Genomic DNA, 18446 nt, shown 5'->3' with positions numbered 1-18446 from the left:
CAGCTTAAGCTTGGATCTCCTACTCCAAGTACGAAAAAAACATTATATGCTGTAATTGTAAGGAACCCACAACCGGGGCTCAGTGACCCTATCCTACGCATGAAAAAACATCGAAACTAAAGTGATTAATAAAGCGCCTCAAGCAGTTTTTTTGTACCCGATAACTATTCAAGAACTGATTCGGAGGTCTCAGTGGAATGTCTTGTCAGTCCTAATCAAATCAAATTTGTCATTCACGCACTTTTCGCCTGGAGTTTATCGACAAACCCACTCTGAACGCAGTCCTGGAGTCGGGAATCCGCATTGGATACGAAATTCTCCGCGCTAAGCCCTTTCAGTCGATTCCGCATCGATGCTTTCGCTGTCAAAGTACTGATCACCTGATTGGAGCTTGACCCTGCTCACCAGAACATCCCAAGTTTTCCAGATGTTCTGGTCCTCGTGTGAATTCAAAGGAAAACCTTGCCAGGTCTTGCCAAAATGTGCAAATTATATCATGGAACACGTAAGCTTTAGTCTAAAATGTCATAGAGTGAGACTAAATGCCTGGGATGGTCCCTACGACAATAAATCGTTGGATCGTGTTATAACTAATGGAAAATGTTCACCTCCAATTAATTTATCTCTTCGACTATGTGATTTTGTTTCCCACAATAAAAATATTTTGCTATCATTTAATGTTAGTCTCCAAAACATTTTACAAAGCTTGTCAACACAATCCTTCCAATTCGTATCAACCCATCTCAATTGCTTGCTATCGCTGGAATCTTGTGGTATACTCCGAGCTCTTAAGCAAGTGAATAAGTATGAGTCTCTCGATGGTGATGGTCTTTGCTTCAATTTTTTTGCTTATGATTGTCCTGAACTACTGAAGTATTTGAAGTTATTGTTTCAAATGTGCTTGGCACAGTGCATTGTGCCAGATAGTTTTTCATCCTGTTTTATAACATCCGTTGTTAAGAGGGGCAAGTACCCAGTGCTTGCTGTAGTTACCGTCCTATCACTGTGTCTTGTTTTGTTTGTAAGCTATTTGAGTATGTGCTGGTACCGTCCATAAACTCCAAGTATGATTTTCCGCCACTCCAGCTTGGTTTTAGAAAATGTATGGGCTGCCGTCAAGCTCACCATATTGTGGATGGGCTAATGAAACAAGCTGTAGCTCAAAAAAGTCCTCTGTATTGTTTGACCGCTGATATATGTAGTGTTTTTATGTAATTCATTCAAATGCTCGTTTTCTCTAGCAATGTCTGGCGTTAATCTTTCTATTGTTTCCGTGCTTAAGTATTGGTTTGGTAATTCTTCAGTTAGGATGGAGTGGAATGGTACTTTAGGGGACCATATTCCTGTTAAAAAAAGGCGTTAGGCAAGGTGTCGTGTTATCTCCATGTATATTTAAGTGTGTTTTAGCTTCGTGTCTCTGACGTTTTCAACCGTCAGTTTTTTATAATGATAGTTTAGGCATTAGTCACGTTGCTTGTGCTGATGATGTTCTACTTCTTAGCCGGACAAAAAAAAGTCTAATTGCCGACTTTGACCTGCTTTCAGCCGCACTGTCTGCAGTAGGCCTTTCAATTAATGCTGCCAAATGTGAGTTTTTGTGTTTTGGGAGTCCCCCACCAGCATCGTCTCTTTGCTTAAGTTCTTCAATTATACCATGTTCAGCAAATAATAAATGGTTTGGTCTGACCTTTTTCCACGTCACTTTCGTCTACTTGCTCCACTATTACGTCCAGCGTGCTGAAAAGTATGCGGGTTGGTTGCAGAAAAATTTTGCCCAATCGTGGTCAGTATATCCGAAAAGGACTTTGCAGTCTTCGTTCTAGTTTTTATGCCCCTGCTGTTTCTTATCTTTCTGGTTTTGCTTTCCTCCTTCGCAAGAAGGATACGCAGAAAATGGCCCAGGATATTTTTTTACTGTAAATATCTGCTGCGTTTGCCACGCTAAGACCGGAACCATAGAATAGTGTCTAAATTTGTCATTGTTGATGCGCCCTCTCGACTGAAACAAATATCTCTAGATCTATGTTTTAAAACTCAGCAAATGATTGGTGATTTTGACCTTCATTGGCTATTTGTGAATTCAGTCAATTTATTTATGGTGTATTATAGAATCGTGTGTTTTTTTTTTTTTTACTCCACAGTTGTTTCCATTGTATTTTGTGGGTTTTAAATAAATAAATATGCTTTCAAAAGCTCTACGAAACGTGAGGACATTCCATCTTCTTCTACGATAGGCCAGAGAGCTTCTCGCTTGACTGAATCGAAGGCTGTCATGAAATCGACAAAGATAATTATCAGCAGCAAATATGATCTGTGGCATATTTGAAAGAGCAGACTAAAACGTAAAAATTGGTTCGATAAAAGAACTTTGGTTCGAAAGCCAGTTTTTTCTTTCCTTATTCACTTTTCTCGGGCCTGTTTAAACCTTTTCAGTAGAGGAATAGCAAATACTTTTCCCGCGAAATCAGCAACAGCGATTTCACGGAAATTCTTACGCTCTGACTTGTCGCCTTTTTTGAAGAGAGAAAGAAGGACTAAAACTTTTTAATCATAAGGAGAATTCTTTTTCGTCCAATTTCGTCAAACAGTGGTTTGAGTTGAGCTCCGACAATCTGATCCCCAGCTTTAGATAGTTCTGGACGTAGACTATCTAGACCAGGAGACTTGTGGTTTTTCAGTAATAGAATGGCTTTCCTTATTTCGTCATTATCAGGTCCAAGACAAAATTCATAAGGTGCTCGGAGGAACTCTGAAGGAACACTTGGTGCTATATGCGGGTGATGAGATGAGCTCAGGAGCTGTTAAAAATGTTCTTTCCATCTTGATATTCTCGCAGACTTTATTCTTTTGCCCATCTTTCAAGCGGATAGTCTCAGAAACCTGTTGCTTCCTACCGGTGGCGTATTTCAGCAACTGGTAGAGCTTATGAATGTCGTGCGTCTTAGATGTGGCTTCTATAGAATTCGCCCTTTGTTGTCCAATAATCATTACTTTAAGATACTAAAAATAAAATAAATGATAACGTCAGAGATATAATTTGGAATGCTGGTTCACAAACCTTCCTATTGTCTAGGTGAACAAATCGAGGCCAAATATGCATTTATGCTAAATAATTCTTCCTTTACTTCTGGGACCGGGAGAAATCATTCAAAAGAATGTTTGTCTTTTAGTATATTAGGATTCGCTCTGCACATTGATAATGGATAACAACGGTTAATGGAGCCCCTTCAAACAACTATAACTGGTATCGTCAAGTCTGGGGATGAACGTCTTTTTATTATCAGTAAATTTCAGATGCATTATGGACCAAGGGCGAACTCGGCGACAAATTTCGGAGGGAGATGGATAAATTGGCTGAGGGATGGTAGTACTGGTTCAAAAGGATAAATGAAATTTTTAGCGTATGAGGTACATTTTTTATTGAGACAATACTGTAAATACCTAAAATAAAATAAAATCAAGCCACCTTGGTTTGTTGTGGGCTAGCTTATACAAAACGCCTTCATTATCGAATGGAACATCTCTATATATGGATAATAAGGCCAATCCATTAAGCCGTTTCTGACCTGAGGCATTCCTGGCATAAGATTTTACTCTTCTAAGGGTAGACAAAGAACGCTGGCATGTAGCCGTAATGACGGGCATTGTTGCGACAATCTTTAGAAATCAATACAGAGAGGAGAAAATATTTTTGTCACCTTCTTTTATGCCCGTTATGAAATATTTTGGTGCCACGTTTCCTGACTGTATCCATATTCTCCTCCACAATGCTAACTCAGCTTGTAAGCTTCCCCTATAGCTGTCTGCAAAAAGATACCAAATTCAGTCAGAGAATCCGATATATCCTTTTTCTTCTTCGTAGAGGGAAATACAGTGCTGAGGAAGTAGGTATTGCAGTGACTCCAGCAACTTTCTGTGACTAAAGAGTCTCTGATGCACCTACTACAGAAAGCAGTCCATAAATGAAACAAACACGAAAGGCTGTTATATTTTTAGGATCTATGAAAACAAAGAAAGAAAATAATAAATGAAAAGAGAAAAATCAAATAGGTAAAAAACGAGGATTTTATCAGTCAGTAGCAAAATATGAAAAAGAAGCAAATATTTCGACAAGGACCTCCGCCAAGTCTGCCAACGACTTGATGGAGGTCCTTGTCGAAATATTTGCTTCTTTTCCATATTGTGCAACTGACTGATAAAATCCTTGTTTTTCACCTATTTGATTTTTCTCTTTTCATTTATTACTTCCTTTCTTTGTTTTCATACGTCATGCATAGCCAGTATGGTCTCAGAACGTATTTATTTTTAGGGTCCTCTTGCGTTCATCCTAATTATCCCTCTACGTTTGTTTTGGAACTCATCTAGGAACTCTAATGCTGATTCCAGCATCTTGACACAGCTCAGTTACTTCAGTAAAAAGTAGAACAAACATAGTTTCACTCCGTTCGGTCATGTCTTTAACTTCGCTCTTAAAATCGTGAGGGCGTTTGATAAAGTATACGAGATCTATTGTTTCTGATTGCAAATATGCCGGCCAATTTTGTGATAGACTGAAAACTTTACTGACAATAACCATAGCTGTAAATAGCTGCAATAAAACTGCATCTCTCAATAGCAGATAGCAAAGAATAAACTTTGCTTGAAGATTTAGGATCTGAATTAGGATCTTCTTGAATTTCTCCCATAACCTTACAGAAAATAATAAACATGTCTTTAAACGGAATGATTACTTGTAAGTGCTCTACCCATCTAGTTTCGCATTGTTTTTCGGTTATACACCATAACTACGTATGTTTTTGTGAGATATTTACATGAAACTCGTAAAGAGAGAGTGTATATCCAAATTTTAATTAGAGTATACGATCACTTTCTGGGCAAACTTTGCTTGATTTCATAAAGGGATTAGCTCAGTCGCTGAATAAAACTTCAAGAATCAGCTGAATATACGAAATCCTGAAAATCTATAAGTTGCTAGACAGATACGAAGGTGAGATGGGAACTAGGGCTGAAGGCCCGTATTTATATCAAACTGTGGCAAATTAGGCCCCCCCCCACATTCTTCCTCTCTCAAATTAATTCACCGAAAGAAACTGGCTCTTATTCAATGACATATCAGAATAGCTTCCAAGCTTCCAACTAGCAAAACCTATCTCCAGTAGCAATGAATTTTTCGTTGCTTATGATTCTATTTAAAACTGGTGTTAAATGACGCTTTTAACAGGGGCTTCTTTTTTTTTGATGTGTCGCTTTAAATTTCAATCCCTGTTTAAATTTCATCACTTTAAATTTCAAGTAGAAGTTTAAACAGCGATATGTATAGTTTTTTCTGTATATATTAGGGAAAATTAGTAATTTGATTTATATGAAAAAGACCTGCTTATGCGGTTTTTGGTAGTAGTGGGTGCCAAATAAATAACAACAAAAAACAAAGGAAAATAGGCTGAAAAATATGGCATCAAGCAAGTTGAGAAGCCCTTCTTTCCTTCGAAAGTGGAGGTATTTTTGGGAGATTTTTAATGTTGAACTTAACGATATCAACGAAAAAAGTTGTCAAATTTGTAGGAGGATCATTTTTTAGTTTTATGTTGTCATGTTTTTTTGTTTTTTTTTTTAAATTGAGGTAAAGAAAGCTAAAAATCGCTAAGATCGCATTTAGAGGTGATAGACACGGGTTATGGTGCCAATTAGGAAGAGTTTTTCATTGGAGAAAGTCAGGGAACGAATGAAATCATTTTTAAAACCATGCTCACTACGCATGACAATGCGAGAATTTTTTTTTTCGGTGTGATCTGACGCTTTATTATATTTTCAGCTTTGGATGGTGAATTGGCAAATATTATTGCTTCCGCTAGTCGAAACAAATCTTTGAGAACCCTGAATATTTCCAAGAATTTACAAAATGTGAAGTCAAAGCACATCGCAGCAGTTACTGAATCCCTAGTCACCCTGCTACAGGTGAAGTATTTACCATTGTTGTTTATCCACGCATGGTAGAATTCTTCAGGATTGGTCATATTAGCGCAGCTACAATCTCCTAATAGGGTAGATTACCTACTATTAGAAAACGCAAGAAAAGTATACCAAAAGGGCCGGACACACGTAGCTTTTTCGGGCAAAGGCTTCAGAAGCTCAGTGTGCAAACGATAGGGGTAAAAAAATAATGCCATTTGCGCGGGATTTTCATAGCTGAACATCATGGACACCGATAATCTACTGTAGGTTATCACTTGTTGCATGACTAATCTCAACTTAATAATTAGCTCTTTTATTATTAAAATTTTTAATATGTAAGATTTTTATTCATAAAAAAATTTATTAAATGAAAACTCTTCCATTACTAGATTATGAAGTTCTTTTATTATTAAATGCATAATTATTATTATTTTTATTATTTAGTTTTTTGGTTTTTCAGCGAAAGGAAACGATTGAGGATTTCTTTTTTTGTCTTATTTTTCATGATCACGATGAAATTCAGTGTTGTTTTTGTAAATCGGCACCGAAAACTAGAAATTTTCCAGGCTCAAATTGGCACCATTTTGGTAAAACACCACCGAATAAAGCTATGTGTGTCCAGCCCTTAATAATAGCAGCTTGCTGAAACGTCACCTAAACTAGCTGAAGATCAAAGTTGTATTTTTGTTCCAGTAATTAAATTTTATAAAAACAATAAGTCAATAACAAGGCATCTATTACACGTAGGTTAAACACTAAACAGGATTTCTAAAGTGAAGCTATGTGAAACACAATTTTGCACTAATAAAAATAGTATTTATTCAGTTTGATTCCAATAGATGTGGCCCATATTTATATAATTGCATTTCGCAGCGACTTTCTTGTATTTTTATGCAATACTTTTGTGCTTAAATGCAAAAATCTCCGGCATGGCATTTTGTACATTCCACTACAAAAAAGGGAATTTGTTCTTTTAGTAAACAAAATAAATGTGAGATAAAAATAGAATTGTCAAAGAAAATGAACCTGATAAATTTATTCCGCTGTAAAGTATCATAGTTAACCCTATGGACACTTCACCCCCTTTTTTCTAAAATCCCTACATTCCCTTCAATCAGCGGTAATAATTTTTCTATTCCACAAAGCTATTAACTGAATTTACTGCATGCACTTATTCATAAAAGAATTTAAATTTGAGCAGTTAAGGCTTAACAGCTTTAATTGTGTGGCACTTTCTGTTAAGGCTGAGCAATTAAGGCGGTTTCAACTCTGGGGCATACACCCAGCTACCCAAACACACCAGATGCACAGATGTTTTGCAAAATAGTAGCACCTAAAACATAAGGCATGCAGACCCGCTATACTTTACCCCCATCCCCTAATGTCCAAATATATAACCCAATTTGTTTTTAAAGTATCATATTTTTATCTTACTTAGGTATATTTCATCAGGATTGAGTGTCAGAGAAACATATTAGAGGAATATTAGGTAAGGGCTATGTGAAAAGTACCAAAACTTCTGTTTTAGCGAAAGTTTGGCTCACTTCTTTTTTGGATTAAAAGTGTCAAATTTGTATCCTTGGCTGGTACAGTTGGCGTAAATTATATTGAAGCTTGTTATTGATACACTGTTAAATTTGATACCTGGCTTTTTTTTAGTTACGTATCTTATAATTTTCTTGTTTTTTCTGATGACATTATGTACTTTTGCTTTCAATCAAACGTACCAGCTGGAATTCACAAAATGACTTCACAAATTTGGGTTTTTCAGAAGCATTTGTTCAGGCCATTGGTAAAAGTGCAACTAAATTACTGAGGATTTTTGGGCAAAATCTGGGCTATATAGAGTTATATAAATGGTATGCGTTACCTTGCTTCCAATTTCCCTTGTTAAAAGTTCCCCTCCAAGCGTCGAGATATAGGCACAGGGAAATGTTAATTGTGCGCAATCGTTGGTAAAGAGTAGAAGTAGGATTGGCATTGACCTCATTTGAACTAGACTGAAAATAAATTGTGTAAATTCGTTTATATTAAACAAGTTATATAATGAATTATGTAAACCTCCCTCGTTTAAATTTTCCAAAGTTCTTTAATAAACACTACTACTGCTAACTACTCATTGCAGTACCAGGTCATCTGAGGCGAATATAGCTCTACAAGCTCCTCCTTCTTTCCTGACTATCCAAAGCCTACTCCCTCCTACATGGCTTCAATTGAGCTTCTTTTATATGACCTTTAATTATTTTCTATGACCACTTCCCACCGCACATTTAATGACGTCTGCTTTTCAATTCTCTCTAGATGGATGGTCGTACAACAAGTTTGCTGCCTTCTCCCCTATAAAGTATCATCTTTATAATTTTTGTGTATACTAGGCCTAAGTTTTTTGCTATTATTTGCCTGTTATTTGCTCCCCCCTCCCTACCCATACTATTATTGGCTTAAGAAAAAGTTCTCGCAAAAATACCTTTTAGCAAAATATTAATATTAGGGTGACTGTTTAGGAAGAAGACTGCTCTTTAGAAGTCTTACTGCTGGCGGATTGTAGGCTTAAATGTGAAGCCTATGGAATTATCAATGCACTCGAAACGAACAGAAGCCTCTTGAAGTTAGATATAAGGTATTGTTTTTGTATGTTTTTTTGTACAATAAGTGTGTATCCACTTCTAAGTATATTTACATAATTAGAATTGAATTTTTCATTTAGGTAATTGGTCATTTGGAGTAGAAACACCATTTTGAAAATGAACTATTCTGTGCTGGAAATTAACACTAATGTATGTGAAAAATGTCACTCCTATTTTCATAAAAAAAAAAAAAAAAAAAAAAATATGTAAAATATTAAATGTATTAAAAAAATATATATTTTATTCTTCTTAATGTGTTGCTGTGAATTCAGTCCTGGAATTCGTTTTTTGATAGAAATCCTTTCTTTCTGCAATCCTTCCCGAAATTTCAGAAAAATCTCTTTTTTCTTTTGCACAAAGTATTAACGTCTCTAAAGCCTTTTGTTCGAAATAATGCGTAGTGAATATAGGATCCGGAGGAAGAACAAGATAAAAAAAGAAGTGAAACAGATGAGCCATGAATGCTACTACCACTACTGCTAGCAATTTACTGCAGCATCAAGCCACTTTAGGCAAATACAGTTGCCCAGTCTCCATCTCCATCCCAATCTGTTGAAAGCTTCCCTCTTTAAACTCTCCTAAGAATCTCCAGTTTCCATTAAAACCTTTCTGACGGGTCCTTACCACTCCAGTCGGGGGGCGGCCTCCTTTTTGCTTAGCCCTAAATGAATGGTCGAAAAAGACCATCTTTGGCAATCTGTTATCTGCCTTTCTCGACCTTTCTTTCATAGCCCTAGAAAGTGGTACAGAACTGCATTGTTCGCACAGCTTACTGCTTGGAATGCGATCAGTCAAACGGGTACCCAATACAATCCTTAGACAATTCCTCTGCAATCCGCCGCTACTTCTAATATTGATCCTCGTGGAGTTATTTGAATTTTTTACTCTATGTTAATTCTTTAATTTTTAAATTTGTCTGGCGATAAATATTGCTCTTATATCAGTTTGCTGGACCTAACTTCTTTCTATGATTAACATAATGACTCATAACTTAATTGTATAAAAAGTTCTATAAATAAGTAGATGCAGACTAAAATAAGAACCTTTTTACCATTCGTTCACTACCAAAGTTGCATTTCTTTTTTTATACTTTTTTTTGCATTTTTGAATTTATTAAAAAGACATATAAGGATGTTTCGTAGTTCAATTCAAGACCACAGTTTAAAATTATTAATGTAAGTTTAAGTTTGTAAGTTATGTAAGTTTGTAAGTTATTAATGTAATTATTAATGCTTCTTGAGCATACGTGCATGGTGGTTGTCTTTCTGACGTCCACCCTCGAAATTTTAAGATCTTTAATTTATGTATTTATATAAATTATATGTTACTTTAATTTATATATATATTACTTTTCTTTTTGGTGCTTATCGTATATGTGTAAATCCTTCTAGAGAGATGGCGTTTCCTCTAAAATAAGCGGCATAGTTTCAAATAGATTAGGAATTTTCCATGCGTATCATTATTTCATTTAACAAATACTTTTGATGATCAGTCTATAGACAAATTTTAAAATAAATCGTACATATTTTCTTGTTTTTCAAACTGTTTTCTGTCTCGTAAATTCAAATCCAGCCATCTGGTAAAAAAAAAAGTTTTCTCCTTGCTATTATAACCCTATTGAAGTACCCTAAGAAAACAAAAAAGGAATTACAGTGTATGAAATAGCAACCGTAATTTAGCGTTGACAGCTATGTAGACTGAGTAAAAAACTTATACAGGCGTAGCCTAAAAGCTACTTCTCTCTCTCTCTCTCTCTCTCTCTCTCTCTCTCTCTCTCTCTCTCTCTCTTTCTCTCTCTCTCTCTCTCCCCCTCTCTCTCTCTCTCTCTCTCTCTCTCTCTCTCTCTCTCTCTCTCTCTCTCTCTCTCTCTCTCTCTCTCTCTCTCTTCAGATCTATCTACTTGTCTATATGAGCTTATAATTTTTTTTAGTGGGAATATAATTGGAGATGCTGGAGCCAGGCTGTTAGGGAAAGCATTGCAGATAAACACAGTTCTTCAAACGTTGGTAATTGACCGAAATTCGATTGGATTCCAGGGACTTTCTGACATTGTTTACGCTCTTGAAAGGTAATATCGGACTTTCGTTGGTAATAGATATCAATTTTCTTGTCAATTGTGTTAGATCTACTCTTCTCGGGACAATTTTCTAAAGACATGGTGGAATTTTACAAAATGAAATTTTACCTTTATGCTCAGGATGATACACAATAAGTGTTGAGACAGTTGTCTTAACCTCATATTGGGATTCCCAAAATAAAATTTTTATCCTTATGCTTAGGATGAGGTGTTTATAGACAATAATTGTCTTGTGGATTGTCAAGGGACAATTGTTTTCCGGTTTTGTCTTGGAATAAAAATATTTTGCCAATAGGAACTAACATTCTTAAAAAACAGTATTTCAGTGACAATATATACCAAAAGAGTATCGTTTGGTTATGATTTTTTCAAATATTCAAGATTCATTAACACTAATACGCATCAAAAGGGTTTATACCCATAATAAGAATATTGCATAATCTTGAAAGAAAGGGAATTCCTCTGAAAAATCGTCTGTGAACTTGATGGGATTTACAGCTCTAATTCAACATATTTAAGAACTCTAGATTAAAATTGTCAAATCCCTAGTTGTTAAAATATGAAGTTTTTTTTTCAGAGAAGGATAATCAGGGGTGTATGTTCTGTATTTTTTTTTCTTTAGGCCAAGACTTATTGTATCAAATCAGTTGTCGTCGAATTTTTAGAGGCGGCTTATTTGAACGGAATCCTGAAGTTTTAGAATAGAATAGAATAGAATATATTTATTCACTACAATAGCCGGAGCTAGCATTAGCATGTCATGACAAAAATAATTTATACCTTCAAAAACACTCACAGGAAAATTTAAACAAACAATATATAAATCAAACATTAAATATTAGTCGCGTCAATATTATTAAAATGACGGGTAAAATATGGAACAAATGATTTGCGATATCTCTCAGTACTATTGGCTGAGCAAGTCAGTAACTGTGGACAATTGTTTTTTATTTGTCGAAGTCTAGTAACTGGTCCACCAGTTGGGGGGGCTCGCAAAGTTGGGTAGTAGACGACAATGTGCTGGGGAATTTAAACAATTTAGTCCAAATCTATATGTTAAGCCATGTCTACGACTATCAAGTGAGTCCAAATTGAGTTGTTTCAGGGCATCTTCGTAAGTTGAGTAGTTTTGTCCAAGTATAATTTTTACAGCTCTTTTTTGTATTGTCTCAAGTCTATCTGTTTGATCTTTTGTCAATCCCGGATGCCAAGCAGGGCATGCATACTCAAGAGAAGGTCTAACATAGCTGCAGTATACAGACTTTAAAACCTCAGTTGGTGTACCAAATCTTTTTAGGTTGGAAAATGAATGTAAAAGCGAGGCGCCTTTTTTAGTCAGATAGTCAACGTGCGAATTCCATCTTAAATCATCGTCCAAAAGAATCCCAAGTATTTTAACAGTTTTCTTTGTTGGCAGTATGGAATTATGAGAAGAGTGGTTGTTACCCTTTAGGAAGGAAAATGTCATATAAGAGCTCTTAGTTTCACTGACCGCCAGTTTTACCTTTCCTAATTCAGCTTTTAGATCATGATAGATTTTGATCAAGTCAGACTGTTCAGTAGTCGGAGGGCTTAGTCGCAGTATTAAAACAGTTAAATCATCAGCAAATTTAAAACGCTCACGTATTGTTGTTAAAATACGGTTAAAAATAATAAGAAAAGAAAGCGGGCCTAATTTAGTCCCTTGTGGCGAACCACAAAAAATATTTACAAATTCAGATGGCTCATGATCAGGAAGTTGGACACACTGAGATCTTTCAAAAAGAAAACTAGCTAGCATTCGTACAACAAATGGACGGGCACCCATAGCCTTTGCTTCTTCCACAACTACATTATGATCAAGACTATCAAAAGCCTTAACTATGTCTGCAAATAATGCTTCAACATAGGCCCCATTATTCTCTAAGTGCTTAAGGATAGTATCCAATAATGCAACCAAATAATGAACAGTACTATGCCCGGATCTAAATCCAAATTGTTGGGGATCAATATTATCATTTATGTCCTCAAATAAACAATCAAAAATAAAACTTTCAAATACTTTTGAGAGAGCTGGAGTTTTCGAAATCGGCCTCATCTCGGTTATATCTTTAGGTGCCTTGCATTTGGGGATTGGCGTTACATATGCCTGTTTAAAAATACATGGGAAAACACCATCAATAAAACATTGGTTAAAAATTGCCGTTAAAGGAGTAGATAAAAGATCAGCACACTCAATAATCAATTTAATTGGTATCTCACTAGGATAACTAGATTTACGAAAATCAAGTGCCTTTAACTTTTTAGCAACTGAACAAATCTCTAGTATAGGGATATTTGAAACTGAATCATTCGGTGGTAATGTTCTTAGTTGCGGATGAATTTACAAACAGATGCAAAAAAGTTATTAATTTCACTAGGTAACAGGGGTTTACCATTGACATCTCTCACTTCAACTCTGCTTACTTTTTTCCCGATAATGTTCTGAACTAAGTCATGGAACTTCCTTGGGTTGGATTTATATATTTTGCTTATTATTTTAGACCCATACTGCTTACGAGAACATCTTATTTTATATACAATTAAATTTCTTACTCTTTTGAAATCTTTTTACGGATCCTACTACTACTACTAATAACTATTAACTACTAATTTACGGATCCAGTTAAATGCAATTCGTTCCTCACTTTTATCAGATTCCGAATCTCTTGAGTAATCCATGGTTTATCATTAGATTTCACATATATTTTTTTTTTGTGGGAAAATTTCACAGTATTTTTCGAGTAGTTCCTTACAGAATAAACTTGCCATTTTGTCACCGTCAGACAATGAGAGAATATCACGCCAGTCACGATCTGTGAGCCAATTCTTGTAGAGATTTACTAGTTCAGGTGAGAAAGGCCTGTACACCGCACTATTTATTTGTCGATTTGGGATAAAATGATTGGGTGTCCAAGCAACACACAAGTGATCACTCAAACCTAATGGGGGTAATGTAACTGGAGTATTATAATATTCAGGACAGTTGCTAAAAATGAGATCCAACATACGGTTACCTCTTGTGGGCACATTCACAACCTGCTTAAGTGATAGTGAACTACTTAGCCATTTGGCATCTAAGTCATTAAAGTCACCACACATTATGATACCAGCATTAGGGTACAAAGATCGTACATTGTCAGTGCAATTCTGTAAGTAATTCACAAGGTCTTTACGATAGGGGCCACGGGGCGGATAGTAAACAACACATATCACCAGTGATGCCACTTCCTTGGGAAGCTTCTTAGGCCTGCACCACAACCATAATACTTCAAAACCATGCTTATTTGGTATATTACTGAAAGTGAGAACTCGATTTCTTATAGACGATCGACAAATAATACCAACACCACCACCATGTGTTACTGAAATATCATTGGGTGTCATTCTAGGTTTGAAATAGGTATCATATCCTTCAAATGCTACAACATCTTCAGTCGCGGACCATGATTCACAGATACAAGCAATATCAACCAGTTCATTCTTCAAGCATAGTTCAACCTCTTCTAATTTGTTCATAAGTGACCGGACATTTGATAATAGTATTTTCGGAAATATATAGGGATGAAAGGGGGGCTTTACACTGCGGTCTCGAATCTCCTTGCCAACACATTGAATCGGTTCCAAGTTGGGATACTCGGAAGACATGGTTTGAGGGGTGGGTGAATCTTTGATTTCTTTGAAATTCCAAATTGGTTGGTTGTTAGTACTGGATATATTGTCGGAAGGCTGGCAGATGTTGGTTCTTGCCAGTTTCTCCAAGTTTTCACGAGGAGTGGTTGGTATGAGGGGGGAGGGATCTGCATTGGCTGATTTAAGACAGGTGGTTTGAGCTTCAAACTCATAAGTGGGACTGTAAACTGTTGTCTTTGGCAACCATGTTTTAACAGAGGTGGAATTTTTCGCTCCCCGTTTTTTGAACTTCGCAATTCAGTATTGGAACGTAGCTTTTTCCTTCTGGGGGAAGTGAGATGCACATTAGGACAACAGTTCATGAAACAAAGGCCATGAGCAAATTTTTTACACAGAGATCTGTGAGGCAGAATACAACACTCATCACGGCAGATGCCTTTGAAATAATCCAAGCAAATATGGAGAAACGTGCAATTCTCCGCCTTTCTACAGCCTCGCCTTATGTGAAATCTGCAGACACGTCGTTCAGGAATATGATCTGTTGTAACACCCTCTTCTTCTGTATGCGGAGACTGAGAATACTCTAGGTCGGTTTGTGTTGTTTGACTAGTAAGAAAGCTACTGCATTGAACAGATACATTATTACTGAGAACTTTAGAGCTGGTTATATTACCCTGGTTTAAGCACTTCTCACAGGTAAAAAGAAAGAAACGTCCCGAGGGTTTCTGCAGAGCAAGAACTATGTCTGCATCAATTGCAGCGCAGGCCGCATGCATGCGGTGTAAGCAAAGGTGACAATCAAACGAAGGGCTGTCTTTTGTCGGTTCGTCACATAAGAGGCAGCTCAGATCAGGACCTGAGTAGTCATTTCTTTCCTCGGTGATATTTTCTATAGTATCGATTCTTTCCTCGGTGATATTTTCTATAGTATCCATAATTCTCAGTGCACCGCCAGGAATGCCTGGAGATTTAGATGACAAGTTTTCTACTGGGAAGATAGTGTTCTTTTTAAGTTGATCCTGGATTTTATCGTTGTTACTTTGCTGTTTCGGACTATTATTTTTCGATCTCAGTTTTTTCAGAGTAAAGGTCTTAGGGGAATCTTTTTGTGTACAAATTACGCACACAAAGGTCTTCTTCAAGTCATTAGAGTATTTAGTTTTTCCACAACTAAAATGAGACCATTTATTACATTTGATACACTGCACGCCGCCTGTTTTGCTTGTAATTCTTTTTAAACAGATACCACACTGCTCCGAATCCATAATAAATATCGCTACTGAGTACACCAAATTCAAATTGCAAAAATGTCAATAGTAAATAGATCAAAACAATCGGATACTAAATGACTCTAGGGAAATCACTCAGGTTAATTCTTAATCAAAGTTCCCAAGGGAATTTTCACTCAGAACATCCAAGTTCAAGGTTGATTAAGAGAAGTCCATAGGGAATCACGATTGAGTCTTACTGTATAATGAGATTATATCCAGATTGTATCCAATAAAGGTGTTTACTGTATGAACTCTCAAACAAGACTCAAACAAGACTTTTATTGTCTATATCGAATAACTAAAGAGTTCTTGATATAGAAACACTGAATTATGCCGCTGTCTGCTCCACAGTAACAATTTTCGCCCGAATAGCTCCAAAATACTATCCGTTGAATATTCCTAGTTCCAATCGATTTAGGACTATCTGCGCCTATCACATAAGTACTAACGATTATTTAGACTGTTAATACAGCAGTTCTAGTGCTTGTATAAAATTGCATTGTTGCACACTGTTTGGGGGGAGGGGGCATAAAGCAACAAAGATATATTCATAGGCCCAAACTTACCATAAGAAGTTATTCAGACTAATATGGAGGAAGGACTTACCCCCTGACTTTTTTCATTTGGAGGGGTATATTTAGACTTAGTATGTAATAATTGTGTCCATTGGTTTTGGGGTACTGAGTAAGTGGAAGTTTTTTACTGAAAATATTATTTTTTAGCATTGAAACACTTCGATAAGATCTAGGATAACCAAAATATAACATTAAAAATGAACTAAAATTGGCTGAACATAATCATTTTTCTCAGCTTAATAGAAATACTTTTCCTTTATAGAAACTAAAATCAAGCTTAAAATGAGGACACTTAACCCCATACAAGAGTGAGGCTGCGATGTTTTGGAAAAAATGCTTAAAAGAAAGAAAGTAATTACCAAAATTCACTGCACATCAGTCAAATGAAACTAGATTGACTATTTTAAATATACTGATACATCAAAGAGAACAGTTCCTTAAAGTTTGAATAATTTTTATTGCTATGGTGAAAAATGGACACTATTCAATATATCTTGTTCTCAGTGGATTGCAATTGTCACTCTAGCCTCTGGGATTTTTTAAAAGTAATTATCTCGCGTTTATTTGTGGTAATTTCTCTCGATTTTTAAATTGAGCGAAGCCCTAAGTTTCTATCACTTTTTAGGCTACCTATGGGAACTTGAAAATTAGATGGCGCTATTATATACGAAGTTTCGTGTTCTCAAAATCTCCAGTGCGTGCACTTTCCTATGTGCTTCATTATTTTCTTTTTAATGATATTAAACTGTAAATTAAATGATCTAAATTTGAATTTCAAACCGATTCTTTTGTATTCATGCTTCATTGAAGAAATAAAAACAGAAACAAGATATCTTAGAAGAAACTTTCCCTTTTAGAACTAAGATAGTCCCGAAGGATTATCTTCGAAAGTCATAGTCTAGATGCATACTTTTTGCCCCCCCCCCCCTCTTTCCTTCCCCTGAAAATCATCTGATATCCTTAAAAATAAAAGTGATATATCTAGACAAGAATCAACAGGTTCTTTTTTGTATATTGTTTGTTTTGTGCAGTCATTGCCGACAGCAACACCCTCGGAACTTTAGGCATAGTTAGCGGGAACTTAGTTTTTTTTGTTGTTGTCGGAGAGTCGTCTAAAATTTTCAAAATGGGCAGATTTCAAAGTATGTGAAAAGAACCAAAGATTTTGGGGGACATCCCCCAAACTTGTAAATATTGACGTGAAATCACAAATTAACTCTAGACACTTTCCAGCGACAAGAGTAGATTTTTGGCACAGGATCCAGATTTATCAATTGAGCAAAGAATTCTATGAAATTAGATTATTGAATTGCATCAAAATTTATAAACCCCACCCCCACCAAAATCATGTCACCGAAACCCCACCAAAAACCTAAATCTTGCTTTCCAGCAAGATTCTCTGATTCATGATCTAGAATTTAAACGTGCAACCCCGATTAATCGAGCAATGGCATTTCCATGATATCAGTCGCCGGCAGAATGGTATTTCTTATGACCCAAAGTATGAATTTGTAATCTAGCTTGTCAGTTGAGAAGTCTGTGGATCTCTTGTTCTTTCATACCCTTTTTTATACTCAGCACTGTTACAACTGGACAATTTGAATCTGTTGCAATTTATTCTACTTTCCTTTTTACTAAAATCTAAACACTTTTTAGCAATACCACTCTTCGTCACCTACCTATTCCTTTACATGATGTGGCAACGTTGCAAAAGTCACATACGGACAAAGTGGATTCACTGGTTAGACAGCTGCAAGAACATATTTATCGGAACAGCACTTTGCCTGTTCGATCTCATTCTCATGTCTTCCGATTACACCATGTAAGTCATTTTACTTTATTCTCTGTTATGTTGCTTTGGCTCTTTCGTGCTTTTTCTTTTTATTTTTTTGTCTATTCTTGGCTTTTGTTGCTTTTTCTTATTTTATTTTCACAAAAAATGAGCTAAAACATAGGGCAGGAAACAGCTTAAGAAAACTTAGCTTTCAACTTCTTTACCCTCCAAGGAAACGCTTTCATTTATTCATTTTTTTTATATTTTTTTACAATAATTATTTTGAGAAGGCTTCTGGTGTAAAAACCTCTCATTTCCCTTATTAATCGAAATTTATTACTTCTTTTTGGTAGTAATTTTTATTCGACTTATTAGACAAATTAGATTGGTGGCAAGAAGAAATTAATGAATGTACTATTGGAATAATTTGTAGTAAACACATTTTTTCTGTGATTGTTTGTTTCGTCAGATGTTTATTTCATTTATTTTAAACATAGGGCAGCAAAGAGTTTAATAAAA

The 18446-nt window shown here is 35.8% G+C and overlaps 1 protein-coding gene across 1 annotated transcript in view; it reads left to right on the top strand.

Moving 5' to 3' along the window:
* Nucleotides 1–18446, top strand: part of LOC136035061 (F-actin-uncapping protein LRRC16A-like) — a gene marked incomplete in the record, with an annotated part of 202446 nt that overhangs the window by 85622 nt on the left and 98378 nt on the right. The window contains 4 exon segments of the mRNA XM_065716658.1: nt 5813–5955; nt 8457–8572; nt 10510–10647; nt 17810–17975. Of these exon segments, the coding sequence (XP_065572730.1) occupies nt 5813–5955; nt 8457–8572; nt 10510–10647; nt 17810–17975 (563 nt within the window).

This window comes from Artemia franciscana, chromosome 13 (assembly GCF_032884065.1).
Source record: "Artemia franciscana chromosome 13, ASM3288406v1, whole genome shotgun sequence".
In the NCBI taxonomy this organism is placed as follows: Eukaryota; Metazoa; Arthropoda; class Branchiopoda; order Anostraca; family Artemiidae; genus Artemia; species Artemia franciscana.
This window is presented reverse-complemented; position numbering and strand designations above follow the sequence as displayed.